Source organism: Dromaius novaehollandiae, chromosome 3 (assembly GCF_036370855.1).
Source record: "Dromaius novaehollandiae isolate bDroNov1 chromosome 3, bDroNov1.hap1, whole genome shotgun sequence".
NCBI classification, from domain to species: Eukaryota; Metazoa; Chordata; class Aves; order Casuariiformes; family Dromaiidae; genus Dromaius; species Dromaius novaehollandiae.
In genome coordinates, this window is record NC_088100.1 from 67,524,542 (window position 1) to 67,539,077 (window position 14,536).

The 14,536-nt window shown below is 43.1% G+C and overlaps 1 protein-coding gene across 1 annotated transcript; it reads right to left on the reverse strand.

Moving 5' to 3' along the window:
• Positions 1-768: 768 nt before the first annotated feature.
• RSPH3 (radial spoke head 3) lies at positions 769-12,658 on the reverse strand. Its single transcript, XM_026120806.2, has 9 exons — positions 12,470-12,658; positions 12,105-12,192; positions 10,814-10,955; positions 9,461-9,606; positions 8,682-8,885; positions 7,447-7,609; positions 6,219-6,305; positions 3,683-3,952; positions 769-2,021 (listed from the first exon to the last, which is right to left on the reverse strand). The coding sequence occupies exons 1-9, from the start codon at positions 12,574-12,576 to the stop codon at positions 2,008-2,010; spliced, it is 1,221 nt and encodes a 406-aa protein (XP_025976591.2). The 5' UTR covers positions 12,577-12,658; the 3' UTR covers positions 769-2,007.
• Positions 12,659-14,536: the final 1,878 nt, after the last annotated feature.

The following is a 14,536-nucleotide window of genomic DNA, read 5'->3' on the forward strand; positions in this document are numbered from 1 at the left end:
ACTACAAGCAGAGCAACACCTAGGCATTTTCTCTTTGTCTCCCATCATCATTAACACATTTGAGTCAGAGATCAATAGCTTACATTTTTTTCTAGTTTCATGATCATTTCTCAGAGAGAAGAACAAATCTACATATAGGACCTCATCCCATTTGTTCTGTCTTCTGCAAAACAACATAAGTTGCAAGATTGTATTATAGTTTAGCGTTCCCATTTCTGGCCATTTTTCCTCATCCTCCAGTTTATACATTGGCCACCACCGAGTACAGTATTCCTTTAATTTTCTCCTTGTTAAAGGATTCCCACCAAACTTTCTCCAATGTTTCAGGATGCATCCTAAAGGAGAACAGGAGGATACCCCCACTGATTGTCCTGCTCCCATATTATTACCCTTAAAAGAACATTCTTACCAATTACGCTTTCGTACACTCCAGTCGTCACTGTCCAAACGTGTACAAAGCTTACCTTTGGTTACCACAACCAATTACCCTTACATCATACCCTCTATGCAATGTCTCTTAATAATTACTGCGTTGCACCTTTGAGTCGCTTACCCATTCTGACCAGGGAGGGTGCTCACAGAGTCCCCGAACAAAACGGTTGGTGCGCGCTGGAGTCCGATGAGCAGCGTCTCCCCGCCGGGAACTGGCAAGACGATCCGGGCAAGGCTTTACAGCGAGGGTCCCATCTGGGTCGCCAGAAAACTGTTGTCCAAAAAGCGGATTCGTTGCCCAGTGTGCAATAAGCCAATAATTACACACTCAGGAGAGACATTTGCTTATTTATTTCAGACTTGCGCAAGCCTGGGTGCTCGGTGGTTTCCCACAAATCAAGCACACTCCTCCAGTTTTTCAAGTAGCATTTATACAAACAAATTGCCAGATTTGCAATTTTCCCTTTTACACTGATTGGTTAGTGATTTCTTCATTCCTCGGGTCCCACCCCTGTCTCTCAAGGTCCTGACGAGGGGAGATAGTAATTCCAGCAATTAACACTGCCCCAGCAGGGACAGTAGGTGTTATCTCCCAAGGTCCTGACGAGGGGGAGACAGTCCAGACCCCTTAATTAACATTGTTTCAGCAGTGAGAGGAGGCTTTGTTTCCCAAGGTCCTGGCGCCCAAGCAGGCCTTATTTCAAAGCCTTGACATCCTCCCTTTCGGAGTGTGAAGCACAGGAATGCAGACTGCTTGCAACTCCCTTATCTTTCCAGCCTGCACCAGCTCTGGGGCCCTTTCCTACTGAACTAGGAGTGCGGCCTACGGCTTCAGCAAATTTAGCTACTCATGCTAAGCAAGTTTTATCTAAGTGACTACCTCTAGACAGCTTCAGTTCAATAATTTACAATTCAAGTCCCAAGGTCTTCAGTTTAGGATACATGGACCTGCAATTCTTTTGCCAGATTGGCATTACATACTTAGAAATAAAACATTTTGATTTAATGTTTCTTTTAGGGCTTTAGCAGTTCTAGGATGCCCTTGATTAAAGAATGCTTCTTTTTAGAAAAGAGAAATAGAAGTTATCCTAATCTACCTAGTTCAGACATTCTTTCTGAGCTTCCCAGGGTTGTCTTGTAACAGTGTTTCCATCAAAGAAACTTTTACTCTGTGAAAGATTAGGATGGATCATTGCAGGTCACAGACTGGAAAGAAAGACTATATTAAAACCCTAACAATATTTTCTTTTCCCAAAAGTACAACCATTACATTATAATATGATTTACAGGCTTTGGTTGTATTCATAAATTCTAATGAAGTAGAAATGCAGTGCATGCAATTCATTAATTCTTTTCACAATAATTTAAGAATATAATTTTATATACTTTGCATTATTTAATGCCACAATCTATTTAAAGTAAATTTTCTAGCAACAAAACACAAAGCAGAAGTAACAAATATGAAAATATTTCAGGTGACCACTTCCCCCCTTGTAACGTTTTAAAAAACAAATATTCAAGTCAGCATTTGTTTGCTTGAATCTTTTCAGAAGTGATCCATGGCAGTCCTCCAGGCTATAGTATGTCTCCTGCAAAGATAGGAGAAAACATCTCCATTCAGTAATGAGGAATCCTTAAAACTGACATACAATGTTCCATGAAAGAAGCTGAGACATTTACAGTTCTCATGAACCACATCTCAATGCCTTTTTATTTATGTCCAGATAAAATTAGCCAGAATGAGAATGATTTTATGTGAAGTCATGACAAGAGTCTCTATCATGGGAACAAAAACAGTGTGAAATCTTGGTCCAACTGAAATTGAGGAAAATCTCCCACTGACTTCAATGTCTGGACCAGATTTTCAGTTCAAGCCTTCACTTTCAGTCTTGCGTATCATAAAAATAAATTCTTCTTAGAAATTCACATACAAATTTACAGAGCAGTGGCTATCTTAGTTTCAGGCACATAACATAAACTGCTGGATGCTTTGAGGAATCAATGATAAATGAAAAACCAAGCAGAGTATGTTGGAATACTCAGAATTTAGCAAACAGAAGAGGAGTTTAGAAGAATATTCCATTTTTAGAAAGTATCCATGAGTCAATTTATCTACAGTCTGTACTATCTGAGTACAAACATTCAGTTTAACACATTCAGATCTGCTATGGCTCAAACCACTGAGCAGATTTGTTGTTAGTGACATTTCATTATCTCTTTAAGTAGCTGAAAAGCAGAAGTAAATACACAACACCTTCCAAGGGAGCTTTTCGACATAAGCAGCAGCTGCACTGGTTATCATCAGCTGTCCTAGCTCGGGATGAAGGAAAGGCAGGTATGCCTTTGAAGTCAGATGTACAAATGGACCAGGAAAAAATTTGGACATCCTTTTTTAGAATATGAGATGTGGAGCAGCTACTTGTCTCTTCATAAGTCCTTTCTGAAGTCTCACTTTCAGACTTGGACCTGACCTACCAGGTTAGTACAGGTGTCTTCTGCACTGCTGAGAAGAGGTAGCAGAAGGCAGTTTTGACAAGGTGGCACTTTTTCCACAGGTTTAGCTGGAAGGAAACAATGTTGCCACACTGGGGCACAGATGTATCTTTATGAGTTTGCTCCCTGGGGAAAGCAGGCTGGCAAATAACCAGGTGCCTGTGGCAGCATGGGTGCATTTTGCCAGTTGTGCCAGGTACCTTTGCAGCAGCTCAGCAGGAAAGGGGGATTTGAAGCAAAACTGAGGCTGGACTTAGCATATGACTCGAATCCCTCAGCAGTGCTGTAGGGTCGGCAGCATGAGGAGCACTTTGTACCCACAAAAAGTCCTGGTGGCACATAACTCTGAGAGCTTGAACAGCTTTGGGAACAACAGCCTTTTGTCCCTTGCCTGCTGAGATGCCCAGCCAAGTTTGCCAGGAGGGGAGAGACTAACGTGATTAGAAAAAAAAGTGCCATAATAGTTACCTTTCAAAATAGGCAAAATAAGGAAATCTCTGTTCTGAAAATGTGATCAAAGCACTTGCAAAGGTTATTAGAATGCTCTCAGTGTCCTTCTCATATCCTTCTAGCAGGGGGTATGGTATAGTCTGAAATCAGCAACGTCAACATTTCGAAAACATGCTTTAAGGCTCAACTGTTGTTTGGATTCATCCTTTAGCATGGCTAGGGCACGATCCTTGTAAATAGACAGGAATTAATCTCTTCCTTTGGCTAAGCTATTCATCTTCATTTATCCAACAACTTGATGACTTACCTCCTTGTTCCTCAGTTTCAAAATCCTCCATTTCTGCTTGATCTGATTCCTCTAACTGAAGAAAGATATGAGGCAAAAATTGTTCCTCAACAATAGGTTGGTCAGTCACTTCTTTCTGTTTAGCTAGTTGGCCTGCATCTTCTGTCAGACCAGCCAGCTGTGGGGCTGTGTCTGTTGACATGGGCTCTTCAGCATGTGCCTCTGTCTGATCAGACAGTTGTTTACGACTAAAGGCACCTAAGCGTCTTCCAACCACTGCACGAATCAAGGCTGAAACAGAGAAAGCCATCATTAACAAACATGAAGAAAAAACTGTAATTTGAAATGATTTTATGTATTACTGACCTATTAATTCTCAAACAAGAAAAACTGAAATAATATTGAAAATGAAAGAATACATGAAGCAGCAAAACCTTTCCTGTTGGTTGTAAGCCCTGTAGTTTCAACCAAATGAGCTGTTTGACCTGAAAGGAGTGATTTGAAGGGGTTCACCTAGATTGTTTGGTTCTTCTCCTCTCTCAGTTCTTTGATCACTGCTTGAGCAGGTCACCCTGCCAGGAACAAGGACTAGCCAGGCTGCACAAAGCATGACACTATTGGCAGTGGGAAATACTGGAACTATGGGCATCGCCAAAAGATTCTGTCATTCTGAAAAGCAGCTGTGAAGCAGCTGTTCTCTATTTTTGCTGTTTATCCTCTGTAACGTTTTTCAAATGTTATACTGCTTCCAAATCAATTAACACAACAACAATTCAACTATCACTTTGAAATACATCAATTAAATATTACATATGACAAAGACAAAGAATCAATGAAGGTTTAATATAGAAAATGGGACAATGCAGAGGTGCTGAAAAAAAAAAAACTTCATTGGTAACTCACAATTGAGTTTTGTATATAAAAGAAGAAACGGCCATCTCTGTGAGGAAAAACTTAGCCTCCTTAGACTGTGAAGCTTTCACCTGCAGTTCACAGCTCTTTTGGACAGTGAAGTTTAAGTAGCTTCTACATTCAAATAGGTTAAAAATGGATCCTCCTCGACTTTTCCTATACTTCTGTGTAAGGGGAGAAGCAGCCACAAACAACCTAGCTAAGGCAGCATCTGGCTCTACAAAACCTGATGGAGAATGCAAATTGCAGTTCCTGTTGCAGAGATGGTGTTTACTTAACACTGGGGGATTGGGTATGAGCAAAGAAATATGGAGGGTGAATTGCAGAACAGAGGCAATCCACTGTTATTTGTTTGCATGCTCCAGTTGTTCTGTGCATCTTGGAAGTGGTGCAAGACAGGGGTATCTGGCTGTAAAAATTAAAAGGAAATATTTAGCAGGAATACTATGTATGCTCTCATCTCTAGTATATCCTACAGTAACATTTGCCTTGGATTATTTATTTAGTAGTTGCAAACAGCAGTTTTTAAGTAAAAAGAGAGAGAATCCTCCTCCCTCCCTCCCCAGAAAAGCTACATCAAAAAGTTATACTTGAGTGTACATACCAGTACATATATCATAGCATAACATACCTAACAGACCAATTATCCAAACTCTAACTTAATTCAGGAAATTCATCATCATGGTTAAACGGAAAATAAACACAAAGGGAATGAGCACACAAGTACAGTTGTAATTCTAATTGCAACCCAAAATCACACCAAGAGAAAAAGCAGAGGAATGAAGATTTGATGCAAGTTTAAGAAGTGTTTTGATCTAGCAAGGTAGGGATGCATTCATCATAATGTTGTGGTTTCTATCCTAGATGGATTTCAGACTGCTCAGGTAGTTCAATGGCAGCCTCTGAAGACTAATAGAAGAACCCAAATGCTTCTCTTGAACTGGCCCGCAAGAAAGCGGACACGGATGTTTTCATCCGTTTCCAAAGCGAGGACATGATTATTGACCACTGGGGAGGTAAGCCCTTGTTCTGAGGAAACTGTCGGTCACCTGATTGTTCAGCCAAGCACGGTCGCTTCTGCTTTCATTTGGGATGAACGTATTACTCTGTAGCTCAGGTAGCTTATAAAAATGAATTAAAAGGCTGTTATGGTATACAAGTGGTTGTAGACAGTATCAACTTTCCTGTTCCCACAAGGGCACACAGACAATAGGGAACCCTAAGGAAAAGGGCACAGCAGCACTGGCTGCGTAACACAAGCAATAAGAGTTACTAGAGTAGGGAAAACAATTTGCATCCTTTAAGCATTTTACTTCTGCCAAATGTGTGGCATCCTCCAGAAGAACATTTTGGAAGCAATACACAACCACCTGAAAGACAGTAGTGCAGCACGCCTGACATTTTTATTATTTCAGCTGAGAATTAATTACCTAAGTATACGCAGTGGTGATTTACCAGCATTAAAAGTGTTTCACAAAAAAAGAGAAAAACCACAAAAAGCTGTGGGCACTTGAAGTTCTTTTTAAAATGACACCTGCTGCCTTAGCCCACAGTGACCTTGTAAATGTTATATTTGTTTTGACTAGGGAAAAACAACTAGGAATATCAAGCAGCTCAGATTACATCCCAGGATTTTGTAACTTACAGTCAAGCACTGTCCTCCCCAGAACCTTCTTCTCCAATGCTTCTTCCACTTCTGTCATCAGCCATGGAAGGAATTCTGTCTCAATATCTGTAAGAATTTGATGGAAAAAGCAATTTTTTTAAAATTAAGGATGAATTAGAAGATCTTGGGAGCTGTTTTTCATTTGCTGCAATCATTAAAGGATGAACATCATTGCTAGAAGATGCTCGCTTTGTAAGAGTCAGATGAAATCTCTCAGAAAACACTGGGTGTCTTAACTCCACCCTCTTCTATTTAGCTTCCTCATCTTTACGGATCTGGGCCAGAGTACTCTCAACTTCAGTGCCTTTCAAAGGAGTTTGCCACCCTCAAAAGGCACGCACAAGTTAGATGCACAGTCGTGTTCTAGTTAGGTGAGAATAACTATTCTGAGCAATCCAGGAGAATAACATTTCTTGCTTTTCTTTCCAATGACATTTGACCTCTGGTCTGCCAAAACTGTTCAGTCCCTCTGACTAAAGAGTTCTTGCTTGTTTTCTCAAATCATTCTCTTTGTATACAGTGACCCCAAATTCTGCTCCATTTGCAAGATAATCCCAGTTTCTACATTTGCCCACATGACTCATGTTGGAGGGAGCAGCTGTTTTCTGGCGGTAGTCTGGGCAGCAGCGTGGGGCCATGCGAAGTGGTGTGCAGACCCATATTAAGCACTGGGATTTATAAGCTTGACAGTCAAATGTCTGATGACATAGCAGCAAGGTAGCCCATGAGAAAAGGTGTTGATTCTAAAAGCTCAGAAATCATTGAGGTAAGAACTCAGAAATTATTTTCAGAGTCCAGTTCTAATTTTAACTGAGTAATTTCTCCCTTGCTTTGATAATCATTAATGAAGATTCAGAATGACACACAAAAAGGTGACTTCTTTGCTTGTCCTATCATAATACATTTAGCTCAATTTGGATCTTTTTTTCTATGTTCTACCAATCCTAACCATCCATATATTTCACACCAATTCAACAGCAGCTCTTCTCATTACAAGTTAAACTGTCAGGTCTTGCTTGCTTGCGCAGATAGCCAATGTTCGTTTTTAAAAACAATCTGAGTTTGAAAACTCTGTTCAGCCACAAGTGTAAATGACTAAATAAATGAAGTCTATTACATTGTATTAAGTGATAGAATTGTAAGCTGTGTTTTAGGGTTGTTTTGCCTGTTATTTTATTCAGTTCACATATTAAAAAAAAATACAAACCTCTCTCTACAGGGTCATAGAAATACCCACTTTCGCAAAGATTGTTGAAGACTGATGGAATGAGATCAGTCAAGTAACGCTGAGCAAATGCCCGAGCTGCAATTTTCTCTGTGGTCTCTTTCTGTTTCTGCAGCACTTGCATCTGCTGGCGTATGCGGCGTTCCTGACAAGAGAATACCGTATGTAAAACTTTCAGGTCTTCAGTTGTTACTCCTTTGATCTAGATTTTGAAGAATGATCACAACATAAAACTCATTAAAAAAAAGACATAATCAAGGGAATAAATATAGGTACCGCCCAGAATTTATGGCCTCTTGCCAGTGTTTGTAGCCTCAACTTTGGCAAAAAGCTCTTCATATGAAAGAATATTTGAAAACAGGCTTGTATTCAATCTATGCATTGCCAAAATTTACAGGGACTAGAAGGAAACACATTCCTTTGGTATTGCTTTTCTGGTTTTGGTAAGTCTGTAAAGTAATGGTTTTGCAGCTGGCCCAACGAAACCCCTCTCTGCTATCTTAGCACACACTGATATCATGACACAATGCTTTGTTATTGCAGATAAAGCTGATGGTTAGCTTTGGGGTGAGCTGAGGTTGGTTCATAATGTCCTGAACTTTTCACCATTCCAATTTTATATCCTGTTCAATGTAAGAAAAGATTAAAACTGAGGTGGATGCAAGAAAACATTAAAAACCCAAATATATTAAGGCTGATGAATAGCAAATAATAAAGACTTGCCCTTTCTGTTTATTATTCACTGGGTCCTACTAATATAGATCCCTTAACACTTGGAGATATTGAGACGTATGTGTGCACATTCAGTCCTGCATGCATTCAGTACTTCCTAACCTTTAGGGTAGGAAGCTGCCTGTCTTAGTTTTGAGTACTGTGACTCTCCCTTTAACAGCTCTCGTAGTGCAAACGGCTAAGCTAACTGCTCGACTGGCAGCGGCACTGGCTACAGAAGGAAAACGCTGTCAGGTTTGGCCTCTTGAGCCGGTGTCCCTAGAGCACGCCTGCTCCAAAGAAACAGCCCAGCGTCCTGCTGCTGCAGCAGAGCCAACTGCAGCGGGCAGCCAGACGGCACCCGACTGCTCAGAAGCGTGGTCAACCGGACAGTACCCTCTGGGCCAAAGCTGACTTATTCCACAGCTTGGCTTTCACTGCTGGAAACCGTTGTCTCTCTTACCGCGAGCATTCAGGTGGCCCGTTTTGCTCTTGGCTGCTCCTACCTTCTCCTCTCTGTATCGCCTCTCCTGCTCTTCCAGGCGCTGCACCTCGGCCAGCTCTGCATTACGCAGTTCTCCATATGCACACTGATGTGCCCACAGATTGGCCAGCTCTTCTTCCTCCATGACTTCCAGCAAAGCTTGCTCAATAGTCTTCTCAATCAATACTTCCAGCATTGGCTTGACTTCAATGTCAAAGTCAAACAACTGAGGATGGCAGTCAGGGAAAGAGACACAAATGACCCTTGATGACAATCCCTCTTAACAGCACAGCAGGAGAGGAGAATGAGCAAAGCGTTGTGCTCAAGGCAGTGCTGAGTTGTACAGGTGGGGGCCCCTTGCCAGCTCTGGCAGGAAGCACAAACACAGCCGGGAGCCAAATGATGGGTGGGCTGGCAGGAGATTGAGCCTCTCACACACATCCTGCAACACCGCACACCCCCCTTACAGCCACTCTGGAGGCTGCCAGGGAGAGGCAGAGCGCTGGCCTGGGCCCACTTTCTGCTTGCCTCCCTCTTGCCAAGCCCTCTTGGCCTAGATGCTTTTTCTACAGGGGAGAGCACTTCTCAACATGCCAGTTCTTAGCTGAAAGCAGCAGAACAGTAAGCACCTACCTTAACTTTGCAGTTAACCTGCAGCAGATTATGGAGACAATCTTTTTTTTTTAAATATGCTCTGTCAGTAGAAATTCCTGTACTTGCTGCCCCCATTTTGCATAGGAAGCTTGTTTCATATGGGATACATTTTTTGATAGTGCTTGTGAATCAGACTTTGCCTCATACCTCTCCTTCTTCTATTTGTGTATCCACATCTCTTCCAGTTTTGGCTGGTATGAAGAGGGGAGTGGGTGCTCTGTCCAGAAATGCATCTGTCTGACACTCCACATCAACTTCTATTATACGGTCACTAATCTCTTCCAAATATAGCTCTAGAAAGCAAAATCATGACAAATGCTGTAAGTTAGTTTCTGCTTAGTTAAACTCACGACTATTCCTGATGACTGTACAGGGTGAATTATAATCACAGGGTGCACAGTAAAAAGACTTCTACACAGTTAAAAAAAACCCTCAATTTAAAACATACATCAGTTTTCCTCATAGGCCCTCTGATGCTACATTCTCTGTAATGTCTGCTGCGCCTCTGGGAAATGGCTCCTGAAAGGACATTTCACTCAGGTTTCAAAAGTGTGAGTCTAGACCCTTACAGTTCGCCTTGCAGAAAAAATAGTTTGTGGTAGAGTCAACTGGGATAAGGAAAGTGCAAAAAGGGACACTCATTGTATTTCTTTAAACCAGCTACTTTGAAAACATGTATTTTCTGTTGTATGTAGCAAAACAGTGTCCTTGAGATAACCACACATATACAGTGGTATGTGCTTGATTTGAGTAATACCTGTCTGTCTCCTACTGTAGGGACAGATAGCCTGGCTCAGCAAGTAAGGGCTGTGGAGTATGTAAGTTTACCAGCATTAATCAGTGAGAAGAGACCAGAACCAGAGACGAAAAGAGTAAGAGACCAGAACTTCCACACTAGATAATCTCCTTCTGTGTCCAGTGGTATTTCAATGGTGAAGGTAGGAAGTGATGTAGAAGCTGTGCCACAGCAGTTTTCCCAGTGTATAAGTCAGTCCAATCTGAAATGATTTTCAGAGGGGCACAGGCCAATTTTACAATCACCTCACAATTACCTCACTGCCAAATTTCATCCTTTCCCTACAAATACATGAGGGCTAGTTCCCTATTCTAAATTAGAGGGGGTTTTTTGTAATTTTTAAATTGTAGTCTTATTCTTAAATAAGACTGCATCCTTATGCAAAAATAATAGTGAAACAACCCCTTGATTTGAGGCATATACCAAACATCTCTGATGATACTGGTAAAAGAAAGAGTAAATGAAGAAGTCTTGCCATGTGTTCAAGGATGTACACTTAAAATTGAAAAAACAACTCTGGAAAAATCTCACTCTAATTAGCAAAGTTTACTCATATTAAATGCAACTAACAATAAGAGGTTATAAACAAAATAAGAGAACCTTAACTCTAGGTGATGCTACCAACTGCATCATGAATTTAGTAGGCGAATATGGATCAGCACATTTTTGTTTTCAGATGAAATTTAAATCTCTTCAGCCTTTACCTGTCTGCACATGAACATGCTCTCTGCCTTCCACAGGCTCAGGTGTTCTTGGCTGCATCTGCTCTTTTGCTCGTTTTCTGGACAGTGCTCTTCTCCGTGCTTCTCTCTGCCTTTGAATTTCAAGAGGATCTGGTTGGGTACTCTAGGCAGGGAGTAGGGAAAAAATAAAAGAAAAAAAACCCCTATAAGCGTCATATGTAGAAATGTTACTAATTTATCTCTACTGGTAAAGGAAGACTTTTTTTTTTATCCTACAAATCTACAATTTCAGAATTGCTTTTCAGGGTCCTGACTCTAAACTGTCAGGTACCTTAAGGACTGTAGGGAATGAAATTATCACAGTACACTGCCTGCAGGCATATAATAACAGGAACACACTAAAAGCAATCAATTGCTATTTGGAAATAGGTGTTACATACAGAACTCTATTTGCAAGATAAAGTATATTAAAATAGCATGTTCTTGTTCACAAATGAGTTGAGAGCTTCCAGGTGAAGCTTTTATAATGTCAGACGGACTTAAGTCCAATTTTCTCTCTTATTTTCAACTAAATTGTCTGCAAGACCAAAATTAGAGAATCTTTCTTGCTGATGAAGGATGAAGCAAAAGAAACCCAGAGTAACTTAAATTCCAAGCTGGGTCTGGGGATTGAAAGGAAAATCACTTTTGAACTTTTTAAACAGAACAAATGTGAGATTTACAGTAAGAAACAGCTACAGAAAAACACAATGACATTCCTACAAAGTTGCAATTCTTATATGATCAATTTATCTGTCAAAAAATATTCTCTGAAAATAAAAATCATTAAAACATTTACTGCATCAGAAGAAACAAAAAGCCTTTGCCTCACACAAGCAGCTTTTCCATACAGTTGGCCTTATGATCTATATGGCTCTGCTTCTACAGTAGGGCAAGCTGAAGTTCACCCAAAAGCTTAATTTCCCCAAGAGCTGCTATCCTCACTGATGACATCTGTGAATAAATATGGCAGCAGATGATGCAGTGATGACTTGTGCTCAATAGCATGACTGTAAAGAAATGGGGGAAAAAAAAGTCACTTGAAGAGAGAAAAAAATCCCCCCAAACCAGCAAAGTTCATGGAGAAGTCAGTCCTTTAAACAAAAGCAGGAAATAATTACATGATAATTTAACTGGAGAGCCTGTGACTGCGTGAACTATTTTTCAGAAAGTTATAGCATCAAGTTAAAGCTATTAATCGGCAATTGTTTTCCTGCACTAATTCTTACTTTTCAAGAAGGCTGTAGTACAATCCGCATAAAAAAAAACATACCACAGGTATGACGTGAAGGGCGTAAGTGTTGCCGCGCACCACTCTCCTGTCATACATGAGATTTGCGTATCGAACAGGTTCCTTCTCTCTGCAACATCAAGAACGGACAGTTGTGGTTACAGAGCCGCAGCCCAAACATTAACACTTTGGCAAGCAACAATGGCGCTGAAAGGGCACCAGAGGGGCCCCGATCACGCACAGAAGGACGGCCCAGCTGCCTCACGGCCGCCGGCAGGCGAGCAGAGCCGAGCCGGGGCAGTGCGCGCTGCGGCGGGGCGGCAGGTGAGGGCAGGGCCGGCCCACCCGGCCGGGGGAGGGAGGGAGCGGGCGGCCGGCCCGCCCGCCCGCCCGTTACCGGCACTCACTGCTCGGCGGCGTCAGGCGGCGCTCGGTACCTCGGCCGGGAGGGCAAGGCGCGGGGCTGGCTGCAGTAGCTGTAGGGGGCCGTCTCGAGGCCGCGAGCGGGCAGCATGGCGAGACCGGTGCGGACTCGGCTGCCGCCGGCGGCGTCTGCGCCCGGCAACGGTCTGCGAGGGGCGGGGCCGCTCGCGCCCGCTCCTCCCGCGAGGGGCGGAGCGCGGTAATGGTCTCCTGCGGCAGCGGGCGGGGCAGGAGCCGTTGGCGGCGCGCGGGCTGTAGCAGGGCCGCAGCTGGTAATCTGGGCAGGGTGGAGGAGGGGAAAAAAAAGAAAAAACATCACAGCACACTTTGTATGTAGAAATACTACTGTTTTCTCTCCACAGGGAAATAAAGGTGCACTTTTTTTCTCTTTTTTTTAAACCTACAAATCTAGTATTTCAGATTTACCTTGCAGGTTCCTGACCCTGCTCTTTGGAAATGGATAGTACATGCAGACTTTTACCTGGAAAGATAAAGAAGATAGTGAAACAGCATGTTTTTGCTCACAAATGGGTCAAGAGTTTCTGGGGGCAGTTTTTAGAAGGTCAGAAGGTCTTCATCCAGTTTCCGCCTAATCAAGAGGATTGTTTGCTAGACAGAAGTTACAGAACCTTTCTTGCTGATGAAAGTCGAAGCAAACGAAATCAGACTAACTTTGAAATTCCATATTGTGTTTGTGGAGTGGAAGGAAAATCACTTGCCAGCTATCTGAACAGAACCAATGTGAAATTCACTGTAAGAAACAGCTACAGACCACCACAAGGCCACTTCCACAAAGGAGCTTTTGAAAACACACAACTGTTTTAGATTCCTACAGGATTATTTGTCAAGAAATAGTCTCTGAAAATAAGACACCACTAAAACATTTACTGCTGTGTCAGGAGAAAGCAAATGCCTTTGCCTCCACACAAGCAACTCTTCCATACAGCTGGCCCTTTGGCCTATACAACTCTGCCTCTATAGTTGAGACCCAGTTTACCCAGAAACTGAGCTCCCCAAGAGCTACTGTCCCCACTGATGACACCTGTGAATAAACAGGGTAGCAGGTGATGCAGCAATGACTTCTGCTCAGCATCATGACACTGAGGAAATGTGTGTGTGGGGAGGTGGGGGGTGGGAAAATCAAACACTTGAAGAAAAAAAGCCAGATTTATTCCATGACAGTTTAACTAGAGAACCTGGGATTAGGTGCAGTATTTTCTGTCAGATTCCAGCGTCAATAGCCAAAGTTACCCATCAGCCACAGCCTGCCTGCCCCGCGGCTGACCCGCCGGGGAAGCTGCAGCACCATCTCTACAGCAAAGCGGCAACGGTCTGCGGGGGCGGTGCGAGCGGCCCCGCCCCGCCCCGCGGGGGGAGGGGCGCGGTAACGGTCACCTGCGGCAGCCGTTGGCCGTGCGAGGGCTGTAGTGGGGTTGCAGCTGGTGTTTCCTCAGGGGAATTTTCCCTCTGGACCGCCAGGTGCCTGGAGGTGTTCGTGGCTGTGTGCTGCCTAAAGCCTCATTGCGGCGTGGGCAGCTCGCGGCGAGTCCTTCTTGCCTCTGGCCTGGGTTTCTTTCAGCTCAGAAATTCTTGTTCTTTCCTACCTGCACAGCTCAATCCGGAGAGAGCTTTGCAGAGGGGCCTGCTGTTCTCCATCCAGGAGCTGGGGTGTTGAGTGAGGAGTGATCGTTCTGCCTGTAAATGGGTTTTGCTGAAATAGCAGGGGGTTGGGTAAGAGCTTCTCCAGCTGAGTGAAATGCAGGCTACCTTTAAGATTGATATTACTCCCAGGGCAGTCCACCTTTGTTAGGCAAAGTCATCTGTAGGCAAAGCCGACAGGCGTTATTCGTCTTTTTCTCCTTGGGTCGAGTGTTCTTGTTAGACTTATTGGTCAACCCTGAAAAAAGGCCGTAGGCCGTTAGTGGGCAGTGGCGGTAGGTCACGAACTCTGCTTGCTACCTCTTGCCAGTTCAGCTGGTGCAGGCAAAGGCAGGTGCAAACAGCCGGTTCACCTGGGGAAGGTCATGGAAAGCACTAATTCTTGAACCACA

What these genes read in the sequence shown, in the direction of transcription:
- RSPH3 (XM_026120806.2), bottom strand. Translation starts at nt 12,576, where the DNA reads ATGCTGCCCGCTCGCGGCCTCGAGACGGCCCCCTACAGCTACTGCAGC. An exon ending in GCATGTTCATGTGCAGACAG is followed by an intron (nt 9,607 to 10,813) that starts GTAAAGGCTGAA and finishes TTTGCTTTCTAG; the next exon opens with AGCTATATTTGGAAGAGATT. An exon ending in CTATGACCCTGTAGAGAGAG is followed by an intron (nt 6,306 to 7,446) that starts GTTTGTATTTTT and finishes AAATTCTTACAG; the next exon opens with ATATTGAGACAGAATTCCTT.